General features: G+C 32.9%; 1 protein-coding gene across 1 annotated transcript; it reads left to right on the top strand.

The window, feature by feature from the left end:
• Positions 1-1,398: 1,398 nt before the first annotated feature.
• Positions 1,399-22,155, top strand: LOC143256686 (matrix metalloproteinase-28-like). The gene is made up of 11 exons (XM_076514230.1): positions 1,399-1,914; positions 7,710-7,833; positions 12,265-12,372; positions 13,437-13,540; positions 14,794-14,998; positions 15,784-15,942; positions 16,810-16,971; positions 17,972-18,108; positions 18,462-18,603; positions 18,872-19,053; positions 20,369-22,155. Exons 1-11 carry the CDS (start codon positions 1,807-1,809, stop codon positions 20,741-20,743), a joined length of 1,806 nt encoding a protein of 601 aa, XP_076370345.1. The 5' UTR covers positions 1,399-1,806; the 3' UTR covers positions 20,744-22,155.
• The last annotated feature ends 1,745 nt before the right edge of the window (positions 22,156-23,900 follow it).

The following is a 23,900-nucleotide window of genomic DNA, read 5'->3' as shown; positions in this document are numbered from 1 at the left end:
AAAAAAATAATATGGAAATTATGTAAGAAAACTAATTTTAAGTAAACAAATGTCTGTGATTTTATTATTATTATTACTAGAGGAAGGGTAACCTATAATTATTGATGTGAAACACATTGAAGCAAGTTTATCCTTTTACTGAACATCACTAATAAAAACGTTTATGAACAAATTCATTAAAAGATTAAAATAATTTATCAATTGTAAATATTATAATAATTAACTGATTTTTTTTTCCGCATTCTATCAGTTTCGGATTCAAAATTAGAGGAAAGTATAATCCATGTTTCGTCTTCCGCAAGTTATTAGCCAAGAGCCACTTTTTAAAATCCAGAACTCGTTTCTTAATCCAAAACTTACAGATTGGAAATAATATTAGAGGAGAAAAATATTCGCAATTAACATGATTTTTATCACATATTTTTAACCAGTTTTTCCAATCCTTTTAAACAGCTTTCGACATTTGAGCTGTATTTTTTTAACGTAGTATATGTAAATAGTATTTCGGCAAGTCCCTTCACTACCGTCACTGAGTCCAAATGCTGTTTAAAATATTTTCTCTGTGTCAAAGTTTTAAAAATAGTTTTGTTGTTTTTAATTTTAAGAAATGTATGTAAGTTGTCAAACCGATACATATTATACATTGTTCGCTTTAACCAACATGTTAAACTCTCGGAAAATTATGCTATGTAACAAAATTTTTACCTTTTCTTGTTCCTGGGCAGAAAATGTTATTTCCCAGTTGCTTATGCCTTAAGTATATGGAAAATACCTATTTTTCTCTTCAAACTTTTCTTTTATGACCTGGGAGCGTATAACGAAAACATGATGGGAGAATACATTTGGGGGCTGATACGTGAAAGTGATTCATATGTTGTTTTATTTAGACCTTATGTAAATGAAAATGTGCAAATTTGCCCGTTTTTACATAGAAAATAGGTTAATTTCTAAATTTCATTATCTATGTCACAGAAGCAAAGTTTGAAGAGAATAATGACCATTTTCTGTACTTTTACAAAATAAGCAATTAAGAAATAACACATACTATCCAGGAACAAAATTTGTGTTACATAATGTTATTTGATGTGGAAGACATTTTAAATGCACACTAGGTAATAAAACAAAACAATTATAGAATTACGGATTGTCAAATACAACTTCACTATTCTTTTCATTTTCTCTATTTTTTAAATTATTTATATTACGAAGTTCAAAGCAAAAATTTGAAAATTTTGTTACATGTTGCCTTGCACAGAGCGCGCGCTGAAATAATTTGTCATACGCGTTTTGTTTTGTTGCGGTGTGAGAAATAGTAAAACTATCAGAACACGTCACCTCTTCCGGCCAATCCTTGATACTGGGTTCCCGCGGTTAGTCATGGGTGAATGTGTCATCTTCCTTGCAGACGGTGCATTAACACTGGAACTTTTGTTCCTGATAACCAAGAAATTACTTGTGCATTCTCTTGTGTATTCTTGGACTTGCACATCTGGTGAAAACAAAGAAAAAATGGGAAAATTAGTCACTAATTAGACAAAGATTTTTAATGATTGAAGGGCTTTGTCCTTGAATTCCATATTTGGTACGAAGTACGTGGGTGATTGAGTAAGTGTGTTCATTAAGCAAACATTGTGGGAAACGATTACTCATACGCCGCCTCTAACCGCTTAAAGACCCCAGGGTCTTGAGGCAGACAACAGTTCGTCAAGCTACCTGAGCGCGTGCTGGTCGTTCGGAAATTAACTTGCTTGTACAAAACACACGCGATTTTGCTGTTTTACTACTAAACCTGGCTGTTGTTAAACAATGGGCTTCGGCGTCAACTTAAATATCCCTTTGGCCATAATAGGTATTTCAATAATTGCTTCCATTATTATCGCAGCGCCACTGGGAGATTCCGACCAACAAGCTCTGGTAAGATTTTATTTTTCTTTCGTGTAATATGTTAACTTGTTTTGGGCCACATAACCAAACTGAAGTCTAGAAAAGAATAGACCAAGAGTTCAATAATATACTCAATTTAGACGCACCATTTTATGTGAGAAAAATAACGTCCAATTAAACAGCATAAAGTTACAAAGCTTTCCATCCCAGTTTAAGGTAACTCGGGCATGCGAACGCAACTTGTTTTTGTTAGATTACTACAAACATCTGATAACCATTAGTCATTATTGCTACGCTTATACAAATAGTACGCTATTATTCATTGACAATTATTCTGAATTTTAGTTTCACAACCTTTTTATTCCTTGAAAATTAGATTAAGATTTATATTTAGGCTTAATGTGAAGAAACATTTCAATACAGCATTATTGTTCCTTGAAAATTAATTAAGATTTGTATTTAGGCTTAATGTGAAGAAACATTTCAATACAGCATTATTGTCACACTTTAATTTTCTTATTTCGTAATAAATAGAGATTCTGTTACGGTCTATTATGTTTTAAACACACTCCAGCATATGTCCATGAAATAATTTAAAAAGTTCACGACATTGAGCGTTCCATACGTTTCATTTGCAAATTATAATATAAATAAAAGGATTTACAAAGAAACGTTTTTAGGAGAGTTGCAACGTCTTTGCTATTTTATCATATTTATGGTAACTTTTTGTAATGCACGTGAAGTTTCAAGTACCAGAGAACAATCAAAGAATGAGGATGTAAAATGTAATTGTGTCATTAACCATAAATGTTCTTGATTCTTGGCTCGAAATTTGATCATACTGGTTTCTCTAGAATACCATAAATGTACTCGTTTTAACAAAGGCTTTGTAGGAATTAAGAAGTGGAAGCTAAGACTCGTTTGTTTCGTTTTACTACAGTAGTAACCACTATTCAGTTCCACTTTTCGATTATTTCTTTATCAAAACGTATTATCATACAGAGGTGTCGCAAGGCAATAGCACACAGGGTCCATGCCCCGAATCGCCAATTGGTGTATTGAAAAATCAGAATGAAAACCATGATCTATATTATTCTGAACGTCGAAAATTCCCGTACAGGCTGAGGCCCGAAACTTTTAAGCACCTAGCAACGCCTATGTTATCGTATGTGATTTTCCCAAAGTTAGATGTCATGTTTATTAAAACGTTTCGTCTTGTCCGATTGAAATAACATTATATCAAGTATTTCAAGTTTGGAAACATCGTAGCCTGTTTCCGTGTGTAGTCAGATGGCATTGATTTAAATTTCATAAGGAAACTTGCAAGGTATCAAAATAGGACAGAGACAGTTTTCTAGTGTGTGATTGATTCAAGGGTACTTCAGGTTTTCCTTCGCCATTTGATTTCTCAAAATGCACTCATTTACGCATGCTCAGTGTTACACGTGGAAACATTCTAGTGTATGGAAGTTTCAAGATATCAAAGGAGTCTGTAAACAACAAGCCACGTGCTGTTTTTAAAATCGATGTTTTATCATATATTTTTGATTTCCAAGGTAATGCAATTTTCTAATGACTGGTCTAACGATTTAAAATTCTCATAGACTTGAAGGGATTTTTACAATATTCATGAACGTAAAAACTAGAGATAAGAGCTGAGATTTATACCTAGCTGTCTCTAACATTGATATTGTTGTATGTTTTAAACATACCTGGATCCTAAATAATAAAAATGTAACACTTTTTTAACGATATAAAGCTTTTTTTTCTTATAATAAACTAAAATATCACATTTGAAAGAGTTTTTGGATATAAATATTCAATGTCATAAAACATTAAGACTAAATGTTGTTTTCTAGTATTGAATGATAGTAGTTTATCGGTTTCAAAACAAATGTCCATTTAGAAAAGTAATTATAGAATTAGTCCAAAACTAGAAAAACATGCGAAGTCCTGAAGCTAATTTCGAAACTTTTTTGCACGATTTATTGTAAGCATGGTCTGTTACTTCATTTCACAGGCCGGCAGCGCCAGGTGGTTAAGGCACTCGACTCGTAATCTAAGGGTCGCGGGTTCGAATCCCCGTCACACCAAACATCTCACCCTTTCCGCCTTGTGTAATTGTGTAAATTACACCATGTGCGGTCAATCCCACTATTCGTTGGTAAAAGAGTAACCCAAGAGTTGGCGGTGGGTGATGACTAGCTGCCTTTCCTCTAGTCTTACACTGCTAAATTAGGGACGGCTAGCACAGATAGCCCTCGAGTAGCTTTAGGCGAAATTCAAAAACAAACAAACTTCATTTCAAAACTAAATAATGGTCTGTTTAGTTTCTAAACGTACACAGTGTATTTTGAGAGAGAGAAAAGCGTAAAACATTAATAATAAGTGGACATAGAACAGGAATTACATAATGTATTAATATGAAAACCACAAACTATTCTCAATATGTTTTTACCTGGCATGGCCAGGTGGGTTAAGGCGTTCGACTAGTATTCTTAGGATCGCGAGTTCGAATCCCCGTTGCACCAAACATGCTCGCCTTTTCAGCCGTGGAGGCGTTATAATGTGACGGTCAATCCCACTATTCGTTGGTAAAAGAGTATCCCAAGATGTAGCGGTGGGTGGTGATGACTAGTTGCCTTCCCTCTAGTCTTATACTGCTAAATTAGGGAAGACTAGCGCAGATAGCCCTCGTGTATCTTTGCGATAAATTCAAAACAAACAAACAAACTATGTTTCTAGCACCAAGTTATACTTGAGCATCCAGAAGACTGAGAAACACAACACCAGAGTTTGTTGACTTCACTGACTTGTAAATTGTAAGAGTGGAAATCGAGCAAATAAATAGGTTTAAAGATCGCTAAGGCCTAGTTGTCACATTTTTGAGACATTTCATATTTCTTGTGTTTTTTTTATTTGAAAGACTGTTGTAAAAGCATATTTTGTATGGTCATCGAAACGACAACATATTAAAATGTCAGAAGCGTAGTTGTTTTAAGAGAACCTGTTATGGTGTTAAATTTGTTTTTAAATTCACACACATATACAAAACAAAATACTTGTGTTATTTTGAACACTTTTTCCAATCATATTCAGGGTTTCTTTATTTTTAATAGAAATTCTGATTTATTATTTGTTCACAAATATTTTATGAATTCAATTAGGGTTATGGAGAAAGTGAATGGCACTCTACATCATTTGTCCTTCAATAATTCATTGGGATATATATAAAACCAGGTGGGAAGTCCCGATGCTAAGAAATGGAAATTCCCATTCAAATTTTCTAATATACTTAGATATCTTTTATAGATTATTGGTATTTAGAGCTGATAACCTTAAGGTTGAAAAAAAAATTACCGGAAAAGCACGTATCAACCACTTCAAATCACAAGTTGCATTCGAATTTTCAGTTTTTATTACTTAAAAGCAAAAGGTGAAAAATGATAAGTAACTGGAATTACAAGTTATTTACTTTCTTTTTGTTTTATTTCAGACTAATTTGATTTGACGTTAAAACATTATGCTATTGAACGTATGTTATGCTAACTGATAATTCATTATTTTTGACAACCACCTTGTTGAGGTTACAAGTGGAACGTTAATAATGATTCAAATTAAACAACGAAATTATTATTACAAACGTGATTCTAGTGTCACAGCGGCATTTCTGAAGATTTGCAATGCTGTAAACCGAATTTCAATACGCATGGTGAGCAGAGCACAGACAACCCATTGTGTAGCTTTATGGTGGCCCGGCATGGCCTAGCGCGTAAGGCGTGCGACTCGTAATCCGAGGGTCGCGGGTTCGCGCCCGCGTCGCGCTAAACATGCTCGCCCTCCCAGCCGTGGGGGTGTATAATGTGACGGTCAATCCCACTATTCGTTGGTAAAGAGTAGCCCAAGAGTTGGCGGTGGGTGGTGATGACTAGCTGCCTTCCCTCTAGTCTTACACTGCTAAATTAGGGATGGCTAGCACAGATAGCCCTCGAGTAGCTTTGTGCGAAATTTCCAAACAAACAAACAAAAGCTTTATGGTTAACTTCAAAACACCAATTCACCAAACGAGTAGGGATGTGGATCGTCAAGTGATTGTTTTCTCACAAGAACAACTTGTACTGGATTCAAATTAAACATTGATGTTTGTTTTTAATTTTAGTTGTTTTTATTAGATTATTTTAGTATTTGATAAGTTACTGATTTTTCAATTTCTTGTAGACTAAATAAAACACAGTGGAGTAGCTGTCACACTACAAACTATTTTGTCGAATCTCCAAGCATAACTTCTGTGAACTATTACACTGGATAAAAACTTAACTGAATATATATGCATCTTTACTTTTTTATTTTAAATTTCCAAGTTTTAGTAAATTTAACCATAAAGTTTAAAAAATATATACTTGTGTTACCAAAAATGCGGTCATTCTTGGTAATAAAGAATGCGAAAATTTGTTATTTTATTGTGGTTTTTTTTTAATGGAACATGTAACTATATTTTCCATCGAAAATACGATTAGGTTTACAAGAGGACAGACTTTTAACGGAAAAGCAGATGCACCATACATTGCTGGATCAGAAAAAAAAAATTGTTTATTTGGGTTTTTAGTCTGGCATGAGTAAAACCTGTGCTATTTAAATTACATTCAAGATAATTTAACAACACAAACAGTACTAGTTTTCCTGAATGAAATCATATCCTGCATCATTTCTGAGCTTGAATTTCCTGGTTTAAGAAACTGATTAACGAGTGCCAATTTTAGCGATGTGGTTTAGCAGGTTTACGCAAGTCGAACCTTAAATGCAACTGAAAATTTGAAATATGCGGCTAACAGCTACTCGACTGAAGTGAATAAACAAACAAAATGTTTAATTTTGATAAATACTTGTTGGCTAAAAAACATCATAACACAAAGTTGCATATTAAATTTGTTCCTCTATATTGTTTTTCTATTATTAAATCATTTTTTTGTACTTGGTTAAGAACTCAAGAAAGTTACGAGTTAAAATATTTGTTGGATGCATGGAAAAATTGACGGTTTGTTGAAAAGTTCTTTGCCTTTGTTTATATATCAGTTACATAAAAAAAAGTACAGCTTCACCTGGTTTTAGCGTCAATAATACGCTACTATATTCAGTTTTATCAACCAACGTATTTTATGCAATATAATTAATTTGATAAAAGTTTATCACGACTTCAAATGTTTGACTACTTGTTACGTTACTGTCACTTCTCAAACTAGGCCGAGGTGACATTCCTATGTTGTTAAAATACTGCTTGTAAAGAAAGACATGCTAAACCTATGAGACATACACGTAATATAAACGTAGGTGTATTTTTAAGTTATATTAGCCTTCAAATAACTTACACCTCAATACGAAATGACTGATTTTATGAGTAATATTAACGCACATATATGAGTAATATTAACACAAAAATAAATAAATTTGCATAAAAACAAAGAATAAGTAACAGAAGTAATCCTACATATAGGTTTCATCAACTAACTGATTAATTATTTAGTCTAGTAAGCATAGTATAACGATTATTAAAATATTTGTGGTTTTCGGTTTACTGGTGAGAAACACAAAACTATAAGAGAAAACATCACTTAAAAAAATGTTTCTCAAAGCGAGCATGTAGAAGTAATTAGAATTGTATTTTAAAAGTCTTCAAACTAAAACGAAGCTAATTTTAAGCTCAGTAAATTTGGTACAATTATATTTACAATATTTTACTTAAAAGATACATACCAAATATTTATGCCACATTATTCGAATTCATCATTTTTAAAACTGAGTTTAAATATTTTTGTACAATTGGACAGATGTACCTCAAGAAATTTGGATATGTAGACGATACAAGCGACAAGTCTTCTTCACTAACGGATTTCAGTTCTTTGGTAAATGCTGTCAAAGAGTTTCAGAGGTTTGCAGGCTTAAGTGAAACAGGTAGGTGTTCATTACTGGCGATATCTGTAAGAAACCATGTTTTGCTTATTACTGTGAGTACAAATCTTTTCCCACTGATTAAGATAAAATATTTCCCAGTTGCTGTCAGCAAAACGTATATAGTCGTCTTAGTACAATAATTTATCAATCAAGTAAAAGAATAAATTAGCTTCTGAACGCTGTTTTTGTTTCTTATATTGATAAACAAATATGAACACTTTATGTCAGAATATGATGGATTCTTAAAAGAAATCTGAAAGATAGTTTATAAGTGAAGTTCAACCAAACTGGATTTTACTGTTACGAGTGTGGTACCTCAGGGATCCGTGTTAGGACCTTCAAATCTTTTCACTTGTATCAATGACATGGATGAGGGAATGGTAAATATTTTATTTGATATTTACTAATGACATTAAAGTTTTTGGTGTTGTTAGTTGTGTAGCGGATGCTACTACTCTAAGAAACGATTTATGTTATTTGGTGAGTTAGGTAAATATGTAGCAAGTGTTTTTTTTAATTATAATAACTTCAAGATAATGGATGTATCATATCACAATTTTAGTTATAAATTTAATTTTGATCGGAATAACCTTAACAGTATTTTGGAAGAAGAATATTTTAGTGTTCTGGTTAAAAAGTCTCTTAACCCATCTAAACATTGTGCTATTGTTAGTAGATTGACAAATAGTGTTTTAGATTGCATCCACAGAAATATAGAATACCAGTCTAAAGAGATTATAATTTTATTATATGGGTCACTGGTTAGGCCACATTTTTGAAGTATTGTGTTCGGTCTTGGGTTTTACCATAGGAAAGACATTGAACTGGGCCCGGCATGGCCAGGTGGTTGAGGCACTCGACTCGTAATCCGAGAGTTGCGGGTTCTAATCCCCGTCACACCAAACACGCTCGCCTTTTCAGCCTTGTGGAAGTTATAATGTGCGGTTAATCCCACTATTCATTAGTAAAAGAGTAGCCCAAAAGTTGGCGGTGGGTGGTGATGACTAGCTGCTTTCTTCCTAGTCTTACACTGCCAAATTAGGGACGGCTAGCGCAGATAGCCCTCGTGTAGCTATGCGCGAAATTCAAAACAAATCAAATCAAACATTGAACTGTTCAAAGCGATTCAAGGATAGGCTACCATGATAATAACTTAGATGGAAAAGTTGTTATATGATGTAGGGTAAGATCTTTGGACTTGTTTTATCTTGAAAAAGAAAAGAGTTAGAGAAGAACTGATTGATATATTTAATATTATTAACATAATTTAGAGTGTTGACACGTGATTTTTTCTATATTTAATATTAAAAATTGTTAGGTTAGACAACACAAGTACAAATTTTGGCATGAAGACGTCGTCTTCAGAAATGACAACATTATTTTTCTAACGGGTTGCCTTTGAGTATAATGGATGAACTTATTTTTTAAGAGAGTTTAAGGAAAAGTTTGATGAATATCTCCATCCATGTACTGGTTTAGAGGTGTCTCTGTAAGGGTTTGTTTGTTTGAATTTCGCGCAAAGTTACTCGAGGGCTATCTGCGCTAGCCGTCCCTAATTTAGCAGTGTAAGACTAGAGGGAAGGCAGCTAGTCACCAACTTTGGGCTACTCTTTTACCAACGAATAGTGGGATTGACCGTTGCATTATAACGCTCCCAAGGCTCAAAGGGCAAGCATGTTTGGTGCGACCGGGATTCGAACGCGCAAGCCTCGGATTAGGAGTCAAACGCCTTAACACGCTTGGCCATGCCGGGCCTTCTTCGGTAAGGGTTTAGTTTAGTAGATAAGAACGTCCAGATTAACCAGAAGCCGCCTTTTTGTCCTTTGATGTTATGTTAAACAGGTATTTAAAAGAAAGAAATTGATTCATAGATAAGTAGGTTCGGACATATTACAAAATTGCATTTCGTTTGTGCATTGCAACAGAAAATGGTGATTTTTACTTTCCTTTTTCATAATACATAGTGCAAATAAAACATGATAGGAGCTATGAATGTTCAAAACTTGATACTTGTGTAACTGTTTTTAACAGTAGTGCTACGTACGCGTAGTCAATCAAATCAATTACTGGATTTTTTTTCTAACATACTTTGCGGTTTGAGGTATGCAGAAATGAAAGTAAATACTCATATGCATGCGAACGTAGTCTGATTTCATCTTAATTTCCTTTTGATTGTTAATTATATATTCATAAGAAATCTTGTAATTGCACACTTGACCACTGAATAATCTTTCTTTTCTTTCCGGAACGAAACCACTAGAATTCTGAGAAACCCTTCATGTTCAAGGTCATGTTAAACATTGTTTTCCTCACACATTTCTTTCTTCTGTTTGTTTTTTTACGTCGTATCTTTACTTCGTACCAGGCAGCAGCGGCGTAAGATTTTATCCACATGACTTGTTGTCGCATGTTTCATTACATAATAATGCATTGTTGTTTCTTTACGACCATCCTCACGTGGAACAAATTTACGAAATCTTATACCAAGTAAAAAAAAAAAGAACTTCAGAGTTCGAAAAGTGGAAATACATTGTTTTTATAAACATTAGACCTAACCTAGCTATATGTGTTTGATTGTTTTTTTCTGGTATAACATAACTAATTAGAATTTACTTTGCCTTGAGAGTTGTAGTGATTATGTGTAAAAAATATACATAATTATTATCTACATATACGTCCCAAAATATAAAGTGTAAATTGCAGATAAGCCTTACAATTTGGTGCCAACTGGTAAAACTACTTATTGATTAATGAAAACCAGTTATTAGGACGGATATTTCGGCTGTACTAGCTGCACAATACGTGATATGCATACTAATAAGGGTGGTGAATTATTCGATAGACCGAAATATTTTTTCTTTCGCATAACGCATACATGTAACATATATATATGTATGTATATGTGTGTATCTGTATTTATCGTTTATAATAAATAAACCCTATTTAACGAATTTTTAACTTTGTTCTCTTCCTACAGTTACTGATAAACTTTCAATTGTGAGTTCGGTTTTGACTTCGTATTTCTACACAGTATACTGACAGGTTTGCCTACCTATAAATAATGCACCTCATCAGTGACATACACACACACACACACACACACACACACACATCATTACAATTTTATAAGTATATTTATTTATCCTGTTCCACCAAACGTGCTCGCCCTTTCAGCCGTAGAGGCGTTATAATGTGACAGTCAATCTCTATTCGTTGATGAAAGAGTAGCCCAAGAGTTGGCGGTGGGTGGTGATGACTAGCTGCCTTCCCTCTTTTCTTACACTGCCAAATTAGGGACGGCTAGCGCAAATAGCCCTCGTGTAGCTTTGCGGGAAATTCGAAACAAACATTTGTTTATCCAACTATTTAAACAGCAAAGAAAGACAATAATCAAGCAGTGTAAACATATTACTATGTAATGTCTAAAAGTTAACCCTCCTTTATTGACATAATATATAATAGCTGATATCCTACATACGCTATGCCGTATTCAATTATCTTTTTTTTCGCCCTATATTATTTGTATGAACTAATCTACAGTGGAATAACATAGGTTGTTGTGTAGTTGTATATCCTGAGTGATGTACGTCTAGCTATCTAAATGTTGATATTTACGTCAAATATGCGTTTATTTTGTATTATCTTCATATTTCTATATGGCTAGGTGGGTTAAGGCGTTCGACTCGTAATCCGAGAATCGCGGGTTAGAATTCCCATCGCACCAAACATGCTCGCCCTTTTAGCCGTGGGGGCGTTACAATGTTACGGTCAATCCCACTATTCGTTGGTAAAAGAGTAGCCCAAGAGTTGGCGGTGGGTGGTGATGACTAGCTGCCTTCCCTCTAGTCTTACACTGGTAAATTAGGGACGGCTAGCGCAAATAGCCCTCGAGTAGCTTTGCGCAAAATTAAAAAACAAACAAACATATTTCTATATATACATAAATAAGAGTGGCTTTCAATCTGTACAAGTTCATCTGAGTAATCTGTGAACTTACGGTAATGTCAAGGTTTTTTAAATTTATATCAAATTTTCCTCCTGAGCTTTTGTAACAAGTTATTAACGATACACCAGTTTCTGACACCGTTACAATGTTATCCGGTTATAAATAATTGTACGTCAGCTAAAAATTAGACTTAAAATAATATAAACAGAATTGGAAAAAAAGAAGGCTGGGATAATAATTAGAAAGAAGAAAAAAGTACTTTGAATTACAAATGCAATATTTAGGTTTATTTTTAAGGAATCTAGAAAATATGCTAATAAACCTGTTAAAGGGATTAAAACGTTATGCGTATGATGTTTCAAATTTATGAGTTCTGTGATCAATAAAGAAAACACCTATTTTTGAATGAGGTAGATATTTCAAAGTATTAACTGTTTGGTACGATTTTTTTTTTATGACTGACTTACGTACATTTTTATTAACAGGCATTTTGGACAACGACACATTAACAATGATGAATATGCCACGTTGTGGAGTCAAAGACATAGTTGGCCATAGCATTACAGCTAGGAGAAAAAGATATGCCTTGCAAGGTCAGTACTTATTAAATTACACTTTGATGTTACTATGTTCTTATTGTTTTGTTATTTTTATAACATTGCACATTTCAACTAGTTTACTTCTGCATCACCTGTCGGAATTTCTTTGTACTATGTACTATACAAATGTTATAGCCTTGGCTATTTATGAGATTCCTTTACTTCAGTGCCATGCCTCTAGTGAACAGTAATAACCACCTACAGTACTCTTTACGAAAGAGCGAGTGAAAACATGGCTATCTTACATTATTTCAATGGCTGTGAATTAATAGTAGGTATATATAAGGTTTATTTTGTTTACTAACCCATTGTTACTATATGCATATATATCTATGCTAACAAAATAGAAACTAATTTAACTTTCTTATATTTTTTTTTAAATTAGTAGGCTCTAAGCCTCTGTTATACCAACAATTTTATAGTAGTGAAATTGCTTAAGGATAATAGCATAGGTCTTGAGGCTATACCGAACAATGTCGACTCTGCGCTGGTTCTCGGAGGCAATGTGAAAACATAAAGTTTACATAAAGGAAAACTAAGCAAAGACATGTTATGCTGTACAAATCCAGTTTCTGTTTCGTTATTGTTTTATTAGAAAGATCGTTGGCCCTTCGCTTCGCGTTTCACTCAGTTTTACACACACATATATAAATTATAGCATATCAATTCATTCTTCTGTGATAGGTTCCTTAAAGATCTCAACAAACTCGTGTTATAACACTGATAAATTGTTATATATTTGTGTGACTTTTATAACTGCATCATGATTTACCTAAGCCTTCAAACGCAATATGAATAAGCTACTGATGTTTATGTATCAATCATCATACAGGCCACATATTTACAGTAGTTGAGTCTAAGCTCAAAGTTCTGTGACATTCTTTACCTTTAGCAAAGTTAAGGTGAAGACATAAAGTACAATAGGCAGTCCTAAATGTATTGACTTTCATATACGATTTTCCTGGACTTACAGGGTATAATATTTTTGTTGGTGACATTAAGCTGTTATTACTATATGTTTATGTATATTACACAAATAAATTTATAAATATTTTTAGGCAGTAAATGGAGGACAACCAGTTTAACCTATCGCATCAGTAAATACCCTAATCGAATGAAGGATCATTTGCAAGTGGACAAAGAAATCGAAAAAGCTTTCAAGGTAGATCTCATTTAGTTATATATATATATATATATATGACACAGTTTAGTTTTAAAAAAATAAGCTTTCAGGTCGGCATTCAGATCAGAGTTTCTGTTATTAAGTTTGTTTTGCTGTATGATAAACGTTACACGAAATTATTATGAACACAATAAAACTTCAGAGTTACCATTTCGGAAACTGGAGCTTTTTTTCATTTTATTTTGTTTCATAACCCAGATATTAATACCAACAGAAAAATGTAATTAGATTAATTAAATGAAACACACTGACTGAAAGATGGATAACTCGTTTCCAGTCATTGAGGTCATGTTAACGCTTTTTTTTAACGAAGTATTTTTATGTTGAATGAATAACTTAATTGATCATTGCTGTTTACTTTAAAATTAAGCATATATGTTTTTTTTTACATTATTTGTAATTAAGCACAAAGCTGCACAATGATCTATCGGTAATCTGTCCACCACGGATATCGAAACTCGAAGTTTCTAGCGGTGCGAGTCCGCAGACATGCCGCTGTGCTACTAGGGAGCATTATATGTAACTTAACGTTTTATATTTTGGCAAATAAAAATAACGCAATGTGTGTTGTATTTCTATTTAATCTCATGCTGATAATCATTATGGCGTTAGAAATGTGTAATTACTCTATAATTCAATAACACTTTAATCTTACTATAATGGACATAGTTAGTGTGTGTATGTGGCCGAAATGATAAACAAAGTTTTGTACCATCTGTTGAATGCCATTACAAACAAAAATCGATAAAATATTTCACACTTAAACTATTCAAGATTCGAGCATTTAAAAAAATAGCTATGACAAAAAAATACAATTATAACTACAAATACTGTCCTTAGATTAACAACACAACTTTCACTAGAAATATACGTGATGGTTTGATTATAACTTTATTGGTGTAATTTATAAATATACTAATCAAAATGTAATTAAAAAAAGTTATTTTTTCAATAAATGATACCGCTATTGATATATAAAAACATTATAGTTTATATCAGCATAATTGGAGTACTTTCCTCGTGTTTTTCCAGACAAATCTGATTTTTAAATAAAATATTCGCTTTTTCTCATTTCTTTTCTTAACGAAGTATGAATCCTGTGATTATTAATTACTTACACAAACAGCCGCTCACAGGGCGGTGTTACTGCAGGTTTCTCATGAAACATACAAATATAGTCTAAATATGAAATAGTTGGATTTATACGTAAGAGTATTATTGTATCTATGTAGATCTGGAGTGATGTCACATCCCTAAACTTTATACGTAAAAAAAGTGGGCAAGTCCACATAGATATACGGTTTGAGGAAGGAGAACATGGTGACGGTGACCCCTTTGATGGCCCTGGAAAAACCTTGGCTCATGCTTTCTTCCCCCAGTTTGGTGGAGACGCACACTTTGACGACGAAGAAAAGTGGAGCATTAATTCTTATTACGGTAAGAAGATATTATGTAAAATTATTACATATTATGTGAAACGTTTGTTAATTACGGTAATTGTTAGCAACCTGAAATTTTAGTTGTGTTAGAGAAGTATATATGTTTGTATATATGTGTATATATCAATTACTTATTTCACCATTATTAATTTTGAAAGTTATATACATGTAAATACAAGACAAACGTTAGAGAGAAGATAATGACCTGATGGAAGTAACTCGAATAATTAAACCAGACTAAGTTAACTTTACTGTACAAATGTTAAGACAATAATTCCTGTACGCTCAATCAGAAAATCACACCGATATTTCTCCAACACGTACAGATTTTTCGCAAAACGTCTTGTGTATTTTTACATAAATGAATCATTTTTATTGAAATCGAGTCACATTTTGTGATGCTTAAAATGCTGAAAACCACTGACTGCAGATTTCTCTAAACCAACAGATACGTGAGAGTCTTATCAATAGTTCTAGAAACCAAACATAATAATAAAAAAATGTTCATTGTAATAAACGAAATAATAACTTGATCTAAGTTAGAGATTTTTTTCCACCCGATTCGTTAAAAAAAAATCCTTAAGTGTTGGGGGGGACAATACAATTTTCTAAATCTGCGTGGCTGAATTATTTAAAATCCGTTATTAAAACCAAAACAACTTTTACGAAGTTTATGTTCACAGGCCTGTGTTATTAACAACTAGTACTATAATATTGCTGAGTGAATAATAGTTAATTACTGTGTATTAAAAATATATATTTCTTATGCGTTTTATTTGATAGGAACGAATCTTTTTCAAGTTGCGGCCCACGAATTTGGCCACTCTTTAGGGTTGTCGCATTCAGATGTTAAAAAAGCACTTATGGCACCTTTCTACAGAGGCTACAATCGTTACTACAAACTAGACGAAGACGACATACTAGCAATTCAGGCACTATACGGTAAGCAACTTTTACGTCAGGAATCGCATCGCAAATAACATTTGATTTTAAGCCAGTACCACTCACCTGTGTCGAAGCGTATATTATGATTGGCTCAAAGGTTTTAATGAATTGACTATCACTATATATATAAAAGAACTGTGAGGGAACATATTAATGTATTGCATTTACTGTGGGCTTATTTATTATATTTATGTTGTGTTTGTTTTCCTTGTGAATTGTGTCATTATACAAGCTGCTCTTCATTAAACGTACAGGCAGTGAGTTATAAAAACATGGCGAATCGTAATCTCGTTTCTCACCATTATAAGCACCAGACCTGTAAGTAACTCTGAGTGTTTCTCGTACATTGTTTCATAGTCCCTGTTTTCTGCTCATTTGTGTTTGAAATTCAGTAAGTGTATAATTTGAATGGAAATACATACAGGATTACATGTGTCTATTATTTTCTTCCCTAGTCCCTAACTTGCTGGCATTTGTATTCATTGTTCATGTGTTAAATTGCGAGTTACGAAGAACTTTGCACTACCAACATATGAATTCAAAGCATTGTTTGAGAACAAATGAAAAAAAAAAACTATAACCCTTGTAGATGTCGCTGCTCTCGCACACTATAATTTGAAAATTACACATGTAATACGTCAAAAATAGTCTGTTAACTGTTTATTTTTCTAAATTGATTTTAGTTAATTTGAGTTTTGTATTTAATTTGTGGTTTAAAAAGTTCTTAATCTTAATATCAAGTTATTTTTGTGTTTATGATATCTGTGTGTTGATAATCCTTGAAAGTTTATTTTACTCTTACCAACTCTGCTATAAAAATTCTTCATTTCCAAGACAATACAGAATGATTTATTTTTTGTTTAGGCACTCGTTCTAAAGGCAAAGAGGATGGTTCAACAGTCGGAGATAAAGAAGTTCACACACCTTCCTCACATCCCGACACTGGTGATGCACCTGACCTTTGTCAAGATTCTTCTATTGATGCTGTTACAAAGACTGAAAACGGCCAAACTTACGTATTTAAAGGTATTTACGTGTAACTAACTTGATTTACATAAATTGTTTATATGTATCAAAAAGTTTACTTGACAAAATATTCTTTCACTTTTATGTCTTAGAGCAATTTTCGAGAACTCCTTCGATGCTTGTTTTATTAATAGTTATTAGGTACATAACTAACCCTTTTGAGCTATTTCACATTGATACCTTTGTCAAATACTTTCAGACGCCTTAATTATTTGTTACCTTATCGAACTTCTTTTATAGTTCTTAGTCGCTTGTAACCTTGTCGAACTCTTTGGCAATCTTTGGTAATTTGTAACCTAGCCCAACAGCCTCGCGGCTTATAGCCAATGGTCAGTAAATAATTTTAAAAGGGTCACATAGTTTGTAAAAAAGTTACCATCAGCTTATTTCACCATCCTCTGACGTAGGCCTTTTTCAAAATATTTCTTCGTTTCTGCCAATCGACAGCTCTTAACGAACATTCAATGCTATGAAAAAACTTCATATAACTAACAAGTTGGATATTATCGTTTTAAAAACGAATATATACATATAATTAAAGAAAGTAGGTGTCCAGCACAGTAAACTATCATAAAAAAAAACATTTTGTTACTTCTATCTAAAGAATGATTATCAAAGCTTCATTTAATTGGGATTTTTTAATGTTTTTCTCCGTACAGATTATTGTAATGTATAATACATAATTAGTAATTATTTAATCGCATATTTTCTAAATGGAGAGCAATTGAACTAAAATAATTAATTTCTTTATCACTTCGGCCAGGTAATATTTATCACCCTCATATATCGAATTCAGTTTCTAATTTTTAGGTTTAGAAGCATATTTGTCAGGATGTTTCATGGTTACAGTATTGTTGTAACTTTGCACTGATGCAACAAATTAAGCATCTTTTTGTTTTGATATCATATTTGCTCCATGAAGATAAATGACTTTCGCTACTCGCTGTGTGATACAATGTTTCTTTTCATAAACGTGAACTTTTAACGGGTTTTAACATAGGTGACTTTTACTGGCGAATTGAGTCCGAAGGAATTGCTGATGGATATCCACGCCGGATTTCTGATGACTGGGATGGTTTGCCTGGGAACTTGGATGCCGCTATGACATGGTCCGATGGTAAAACTTTCTTTTTCAAGGTAAACAAATATATAATGTTTAGTTCGTAATTCCAATAGTATGTATAAAACAAGAAATTCCATGGATTTTAAGCTAGTTAACAATGCACAGTGAAATGAAAGGATATATGAATGTGCGTGAATAAACAACACAACACTTTACTTATAGAAACGGCATAGTTTCAAAGAATACTTATTGATGAAATAACCTTTATAAACTTAAAGGCTTTCCAATTTTAGTATTGCATAATAAAAACAATTGTCAAAGCTTATGTTAGTTGTTAGTGAGAGTCCAGAATAATGATTTTTGACAATTGTTTCGTAATACTTTTTAATAATGTAAATCGAGTCGTGTCGATTTTTTTTTTTTTCAGGGTAGTAAATACTGGAGGTATCGGAATAAGGAAACGGATTCTGGTTATCCTAAGGATATCAGCGTTGGTTTTGTGGGTATACCAAACAATGTTGACGCTGCGCTTGTTTGGAGTGGCAATGGGAAAACATACTTTTTTAAAGGTAAAGCAGTTAACCTATTGTTTGAAATAAACATATACATATATATAAACATATATTAGGATTAAATGGATTATTTTGTGAATGTTACTGTTGATCTTGAGAAGTCATGCCATTGATAACAATGTGAACTGTTATGACATACTATGAATATTGTGGTTTTATTTACGGTAGCTACCTTTTGAAGCAGGGATTTAGGGAGTTTGAACCATGTATGTTGATTTCTTATTGTTAGAACTGTCGATTAATTTCAATAATTTCAACTTTCCAGGTGATCAGTACTGGCGATTTGATAGTCGTAGCGACCCACCAGTCAGTGATCGGTATCCTCGACCAATCAGCAACTGGAAAGGTATTCCTAACAATATTGATGACGCCTTTAAGTGGCAAAATGACAGAACGTACTTTTTCAAAGGGAACAGTTATTATCGTTTCAACGACCGAACATTTAGTGTAAGTATATATGCTGTGTATAAGCTAGCACAACCTACAGTGTCCTTTTTTGTTTTTCTATCAGTTAATTTTGGAATAAAAATCGAACATATCTAAATTTGTTGACCTTTCATTTCCCTTTCTATTCGCGTTTTCGTAACTTACTCTGACATGAAGACGTCACTAGCCCTACAGGTAATTTTACTTTATTTGCTAGTATAATATTTTTGCCACAGCAGAGGAAACTTGATTTTTAACACAACATATTAAACTAAATATTTCATATTTTTGCATCATTCCGATTGAAGCTTGCTTAGAATGAATAGATGTGTATAAACTTATATTTGACAGAGAATAAAAATTAAATATACTATTAGAAACGTAAGATATAGTATTATTGTCGTTTTCTGTGAAAGACGTCGTTGGTTTATGATATAATTCGATCACAGTAACGGTATCTTGCGAAAAACAAAGTGCCGTAAAGCAGCACTTTAGCAATTTGATAAAATATATATTTCACGATCAAAAATATCTTGTTTTTTTATAATAGAAAGCGGCAAGCAAACACAGGTTAGACACTTAAATTATCTTACCAAAGAAACTGGCTCGGTTTGGCCAGGTGGTTAAGGCACTCGACTTTTAATGTGAGGGTCGTGGGTTCGAATCTCCGTCACACCAAACATGCTCGCTCTTCCAGCCGTGGGGGCGTTATAAAGTGACAGTCAATCCCACTATTCGTTGGTAGAAGAGTAGCCCAAGAGTTGGCGGTGGGTGGTGATGACTAGCTGCCTTCCCTCTAGTCTTACACTGCTAAATTAGAGACAGCTAGAGCAGATAGTCTTAGTGTAGCTTCGCGCGAAATTCAAACCAATACCAAGGAAATATGTAAGTGTCGCAAGAAAAACTTGTTCAACTGATTTCCTTCTGTTAATACGAGTCAACAAAAAAAATCTAAAGTGTCTCGAATCAAGACCTACAGTAAAATGTGAAGGTGTACATCTAATTGAAGTGTCAATGATTACATTGTTGTTGGTGGTGGTTTCTCTTTAATTCTGTTTAATTATTCGACCTGAACATTCTTATTTTATTTTATCTCTGCCAAAACAAATTCGTTGTCCATGTTGATTTCGATCTTTTATACAGTCAGTCAAATGATATGGTATTTTGATCTACACATTACTCATGAACACCTTTAAATAATATAGTCGCACATTATTTGTAACAACGTTTCGTTATCTGTGATTATCATTATTTACATTACATTGTTTCATAAGTACGAAGAAATGTGTTGTTTTTTTTAAAATAAATGAATGACTTTTTCCCCCACCCTTGACAGGTTGATAGTGGAAATCCATCCTACCCACGATCCACATCCGTATGGTGGTTCGATTGCAAAGCTGCGTCTTCGTCTGACGCTCGACCTGACCGTGGATCGCTACAGACAGGAGAAGATAAAGTCCGAAACATTGACACAAAACACACAACAGAAGAATCTGAGAACAGACCTAGTCCCAGTATGAGTATGGTAAACAATTTTGAAGATATGGATGTAGTAATACATCAACCCTCCGACGGAAACGAAAATGACTCTGAAGATAAACCTTTGCAGTCGGCTCAGGAACGTAACTCATCATCTGTTAGATCCCCATTTTTTACACTGATGGTGTTTATTCAGTTAGTAATATTTATACTGACCCTAGAATATAAATAGATATTAGATCGAAAATTTAAAATATCTTTTTGGACAGAAGCAGCGAAAAACCAAAACTTGCTGGTTACCGGTTAAAGAGTTACACACAAGTTTTTATAGCGATATTTTTGCTTTACCGGTTAACAGTATTTTCGCTCTATGTTTTATACCGGCCAGAGACAATCTTCCATGGTATATACAACTTCCATTTATTTATCATATAAAATAAGTTTCGTTATACCAACGTTCAGGTAACGTCAACGGAACAAACAACATAAATCTCAGAGGCTGTGGTATGGAGCATGCGTTTTAGACGAGTGGATAATTTTCATGAATATAAATTACACGTATCTGTGATACAACTTTTCACATTAGCTTCTGTACTCTATTCCACCCAGACTGCATTTACTTTGCAGAAAAATACTGTTTGGACATATTTTAGATACAGCATTTTGGATATTGCATTTGTTTATAATTATGGTTTAATTTATTTTTTGCTTTTAATCACGCTAAATAATCGTATAATTTCAATAATCTTATTTCAAAACATATGTCTTAAAGGATTTTAATAAGCGTTTTGTTTTGTATTTCTCTCTACAATTTATTCTGATTTTTTTTTTCACAAAATGGCGGTTGTTTGACACTCGTAACGTTGGGATGACAAACATCATTCACGTTTTTCCCTCTGAAAATCTGGAGTAATTGCAATTCTCTAGTTTAATCAGGCCGTTGGCAGCTTCATTGTCATGTCATACTTAGAAATACACAAGTAAAAAGTGTAGGCGGCAAACTGTTAAATTAACAGAAACAGCAAGTCAGTACAGAAACTTAGATTGTTGTTAAGCATGAAACTACACAATGAATTATCTCTGTTGTGCTGGCTACGGGTCATGAAACTCTGATTTTAGCGTTATAGTAGATATTGTGATAAGTAAGCGGATATTTTTACACCCTTTCTCGATTAAGTGTCATGTTTTTTGTGGTTGTTTTCGTTTTTTTACTTCTCAAAATGTTAAAAGAACTAAAATAGAAATACGTAGAATTAAATAATAAAGGTTTCCTTACGTTTATTATTATTATTATTATTAGCTTTTCTTTTTGCTTACTTTGACTTGCAAATAAGCCTATTCATTTTTTATACATATTCACATTTATTGTGGTATACAATGTACAGTTGTAAAATCATTTTGTAGTATCTAGTTTGTCATGTTATTATTTTTTCTACAAGCAAAGGATGATTTGACCACTGAAGGTATAAGACATCATATTTCATGTTAATCAGAAAACCATGTTATTATAACGAAAAAGTGTTAATATAAGTACCTTTAATACAGATGTAAGTTATCTATTCAACCTTTGATAAAATTGTTGAGAAGTGTCCAGTTTTTGTTACATTATTTTTGGCTATAAATAAAATCTTACTTATAGCTCTTTATTTGATTGATTGTTTTTGATATTGCAAGAAAAATATTAAATGTTTTGATGCACAGAATATGTTGAATCACGTGCTTCGCTAATAACTCAAAATTAAAACTTAAATTATGTGCTCAGGACTAAACAAAAAATACATATGTTACTTTATACGTTAAAAAACAATATAAACGGTATTTAAAACTGTTTATTTACTTTATGTACAATTTACAAAATTCTTCTTAGGTAAATAAGAAAATGACAGATAATTTGTGTGTACGAAGGGAATCTATCACTGATTTTTCATCAAATTAACATTATTATTAATTTAAATAATGGAACAACTATTTTGAAGGTACCATTAAATACTTTACTGTGTAATACTCCCTTAGTTCTGTTCTCAGTTTTTGTTTGGAAACCGAATTTCAGCTAAAACAGATTCGAATTATAATGTTTGAGCATGGGAAACTAATCTATGTTGATAGATTTTATTTTCCGTTGACCTGAAGGTATGTACATGTGAACGTTTTTTTTGTGGGGTTTTTTTTCGATAATTAAAGTGCTGTCCTACGTCTCAAAACCTAAGCACGCATTAATAAGTTATATACCTACAAAAAAAGTGGAATCCTAAAAAACAGGAGCAGAATGGAACGTACTGTAAAAAAACAGGAGCAGAATGGAACGTAGCTGTAGAACATTCACAGTGGTGCATATTATAAAAATAGTTTAATGTGAAATAACAATCGGCAGCTTCATAAGCGTTTTGTAAAGATGTGGTTATTTCGAACAGCAGAAAAAACATTGCGAACTTAACGTACGACAGTTTTTCTAAGCGAATGATTTAAATATTTAGAACGTCTGCGTTAATTTCAAAGTGTAAATATTCGATTTGTTTCAACTCGAAAAAGAAATGAAAATATTTGTAATTATATTGAAGATACGTTTTATTTAGTATTAAAATATTAAGCATTAATTGTAAACAGTGTGCCAACGTATTTTATCGTTGCACGAGATCGTTTGGTAAAAAATAATGCCAAATCCAGCTGAATTAACGATAACGAAGTAATTTATTTCTATAATAAAATTTTTGCAGGCTTCGTCCACTTTGACCCAAATTCGATACAATAATAATATATGTATGCACACTTATACTGCTATAAACCGGGTTTCGAGTGACGAGCAGAGCAGTGATAGCCCTTTGTGTAGCTTTGTACTTAATAACAAACAAAATAAACTAATAAGGTTTAATAGAAATTTCCTTTATTGACAAGAAGCCTAATTAACATATGATTATCTCGAGAATTACTTAACCTTACTTAAGTTTACCTCGATCAATGCATTGAATATCGATACTCTTGAAAGTATGAAACAATTTCAGATATTCTACTGAATAAGTGAAAATAATAAACCTAAAGTTTGATAAATTGCTCAAAGATGCGTACACGCAGTTAATTGGTTAATCAGTAATAGTTGTGTTTTTTCGACAAGTTTCATGAATTAACACCCTAAGTTTGTTCCATTAATCACAAGTTCTAATTTTCAACCAAAGATAAAGTAACGATCTTGGGTGGCAGAGTAAATAACAGGGCATTCCGGTAATTGTTTCTTGAATATATTACATACATCGCCGGAGAGCTCAGAATCCAGACTTACTATATCCAAACATGCAGTCCATATGATGGTAATTCAGTTAGTAGTTACGTGCACTCTAAGAAACATATGGTTTCAGAATAGCCTCATCACTTTACCAGCAGTGATCACACACACG

The sequence above is a fragment of the Tachypleus tridentatus genome, chromosome 7 (genome assembly GCF_004210375.1).
Source record: "Tachypleus tridentatus isolate NWPU-2018 chromosome 7, ASM421037v1, whole genome shotgun sequence".
Lineage (NCBI taxonomy): Eukaryota > Metazoa > Arthropoda > Merostomata > Xiphosura > Limulidae > Tachypleus > Tachypleus tridentatus.
Note: the sequence above shows the minus strand (reverse complement) of the source record. Positions and strands in the feature narration are given on the sequence as shown.

Excerpts from the sequence above, each read along its gene's own strand:
- LOC143256686 (XM_076514230.1), top strand. The coding sequence starts at position 1,807 with ATGGGCTTCGGCGTCAACTTAAATATCCCTTTGGCCATAATAGGTATT. Across the intron at positions 12,373-13,436 it reads AAAAAGATATGCCTTGCAAG|GCAGTAAATGGAGGACAACC; the intron begins GTCAGTACTTAT and ends AAATATTTTTAG. Across the intron at positions 15,943-16,809 it reads AGCAATTCAGGCACTATACG|GCACTCGTTCTAAAGGCAAA; the intron begins GTAAGCAACTTT and ends TTTTTTGTTTAG.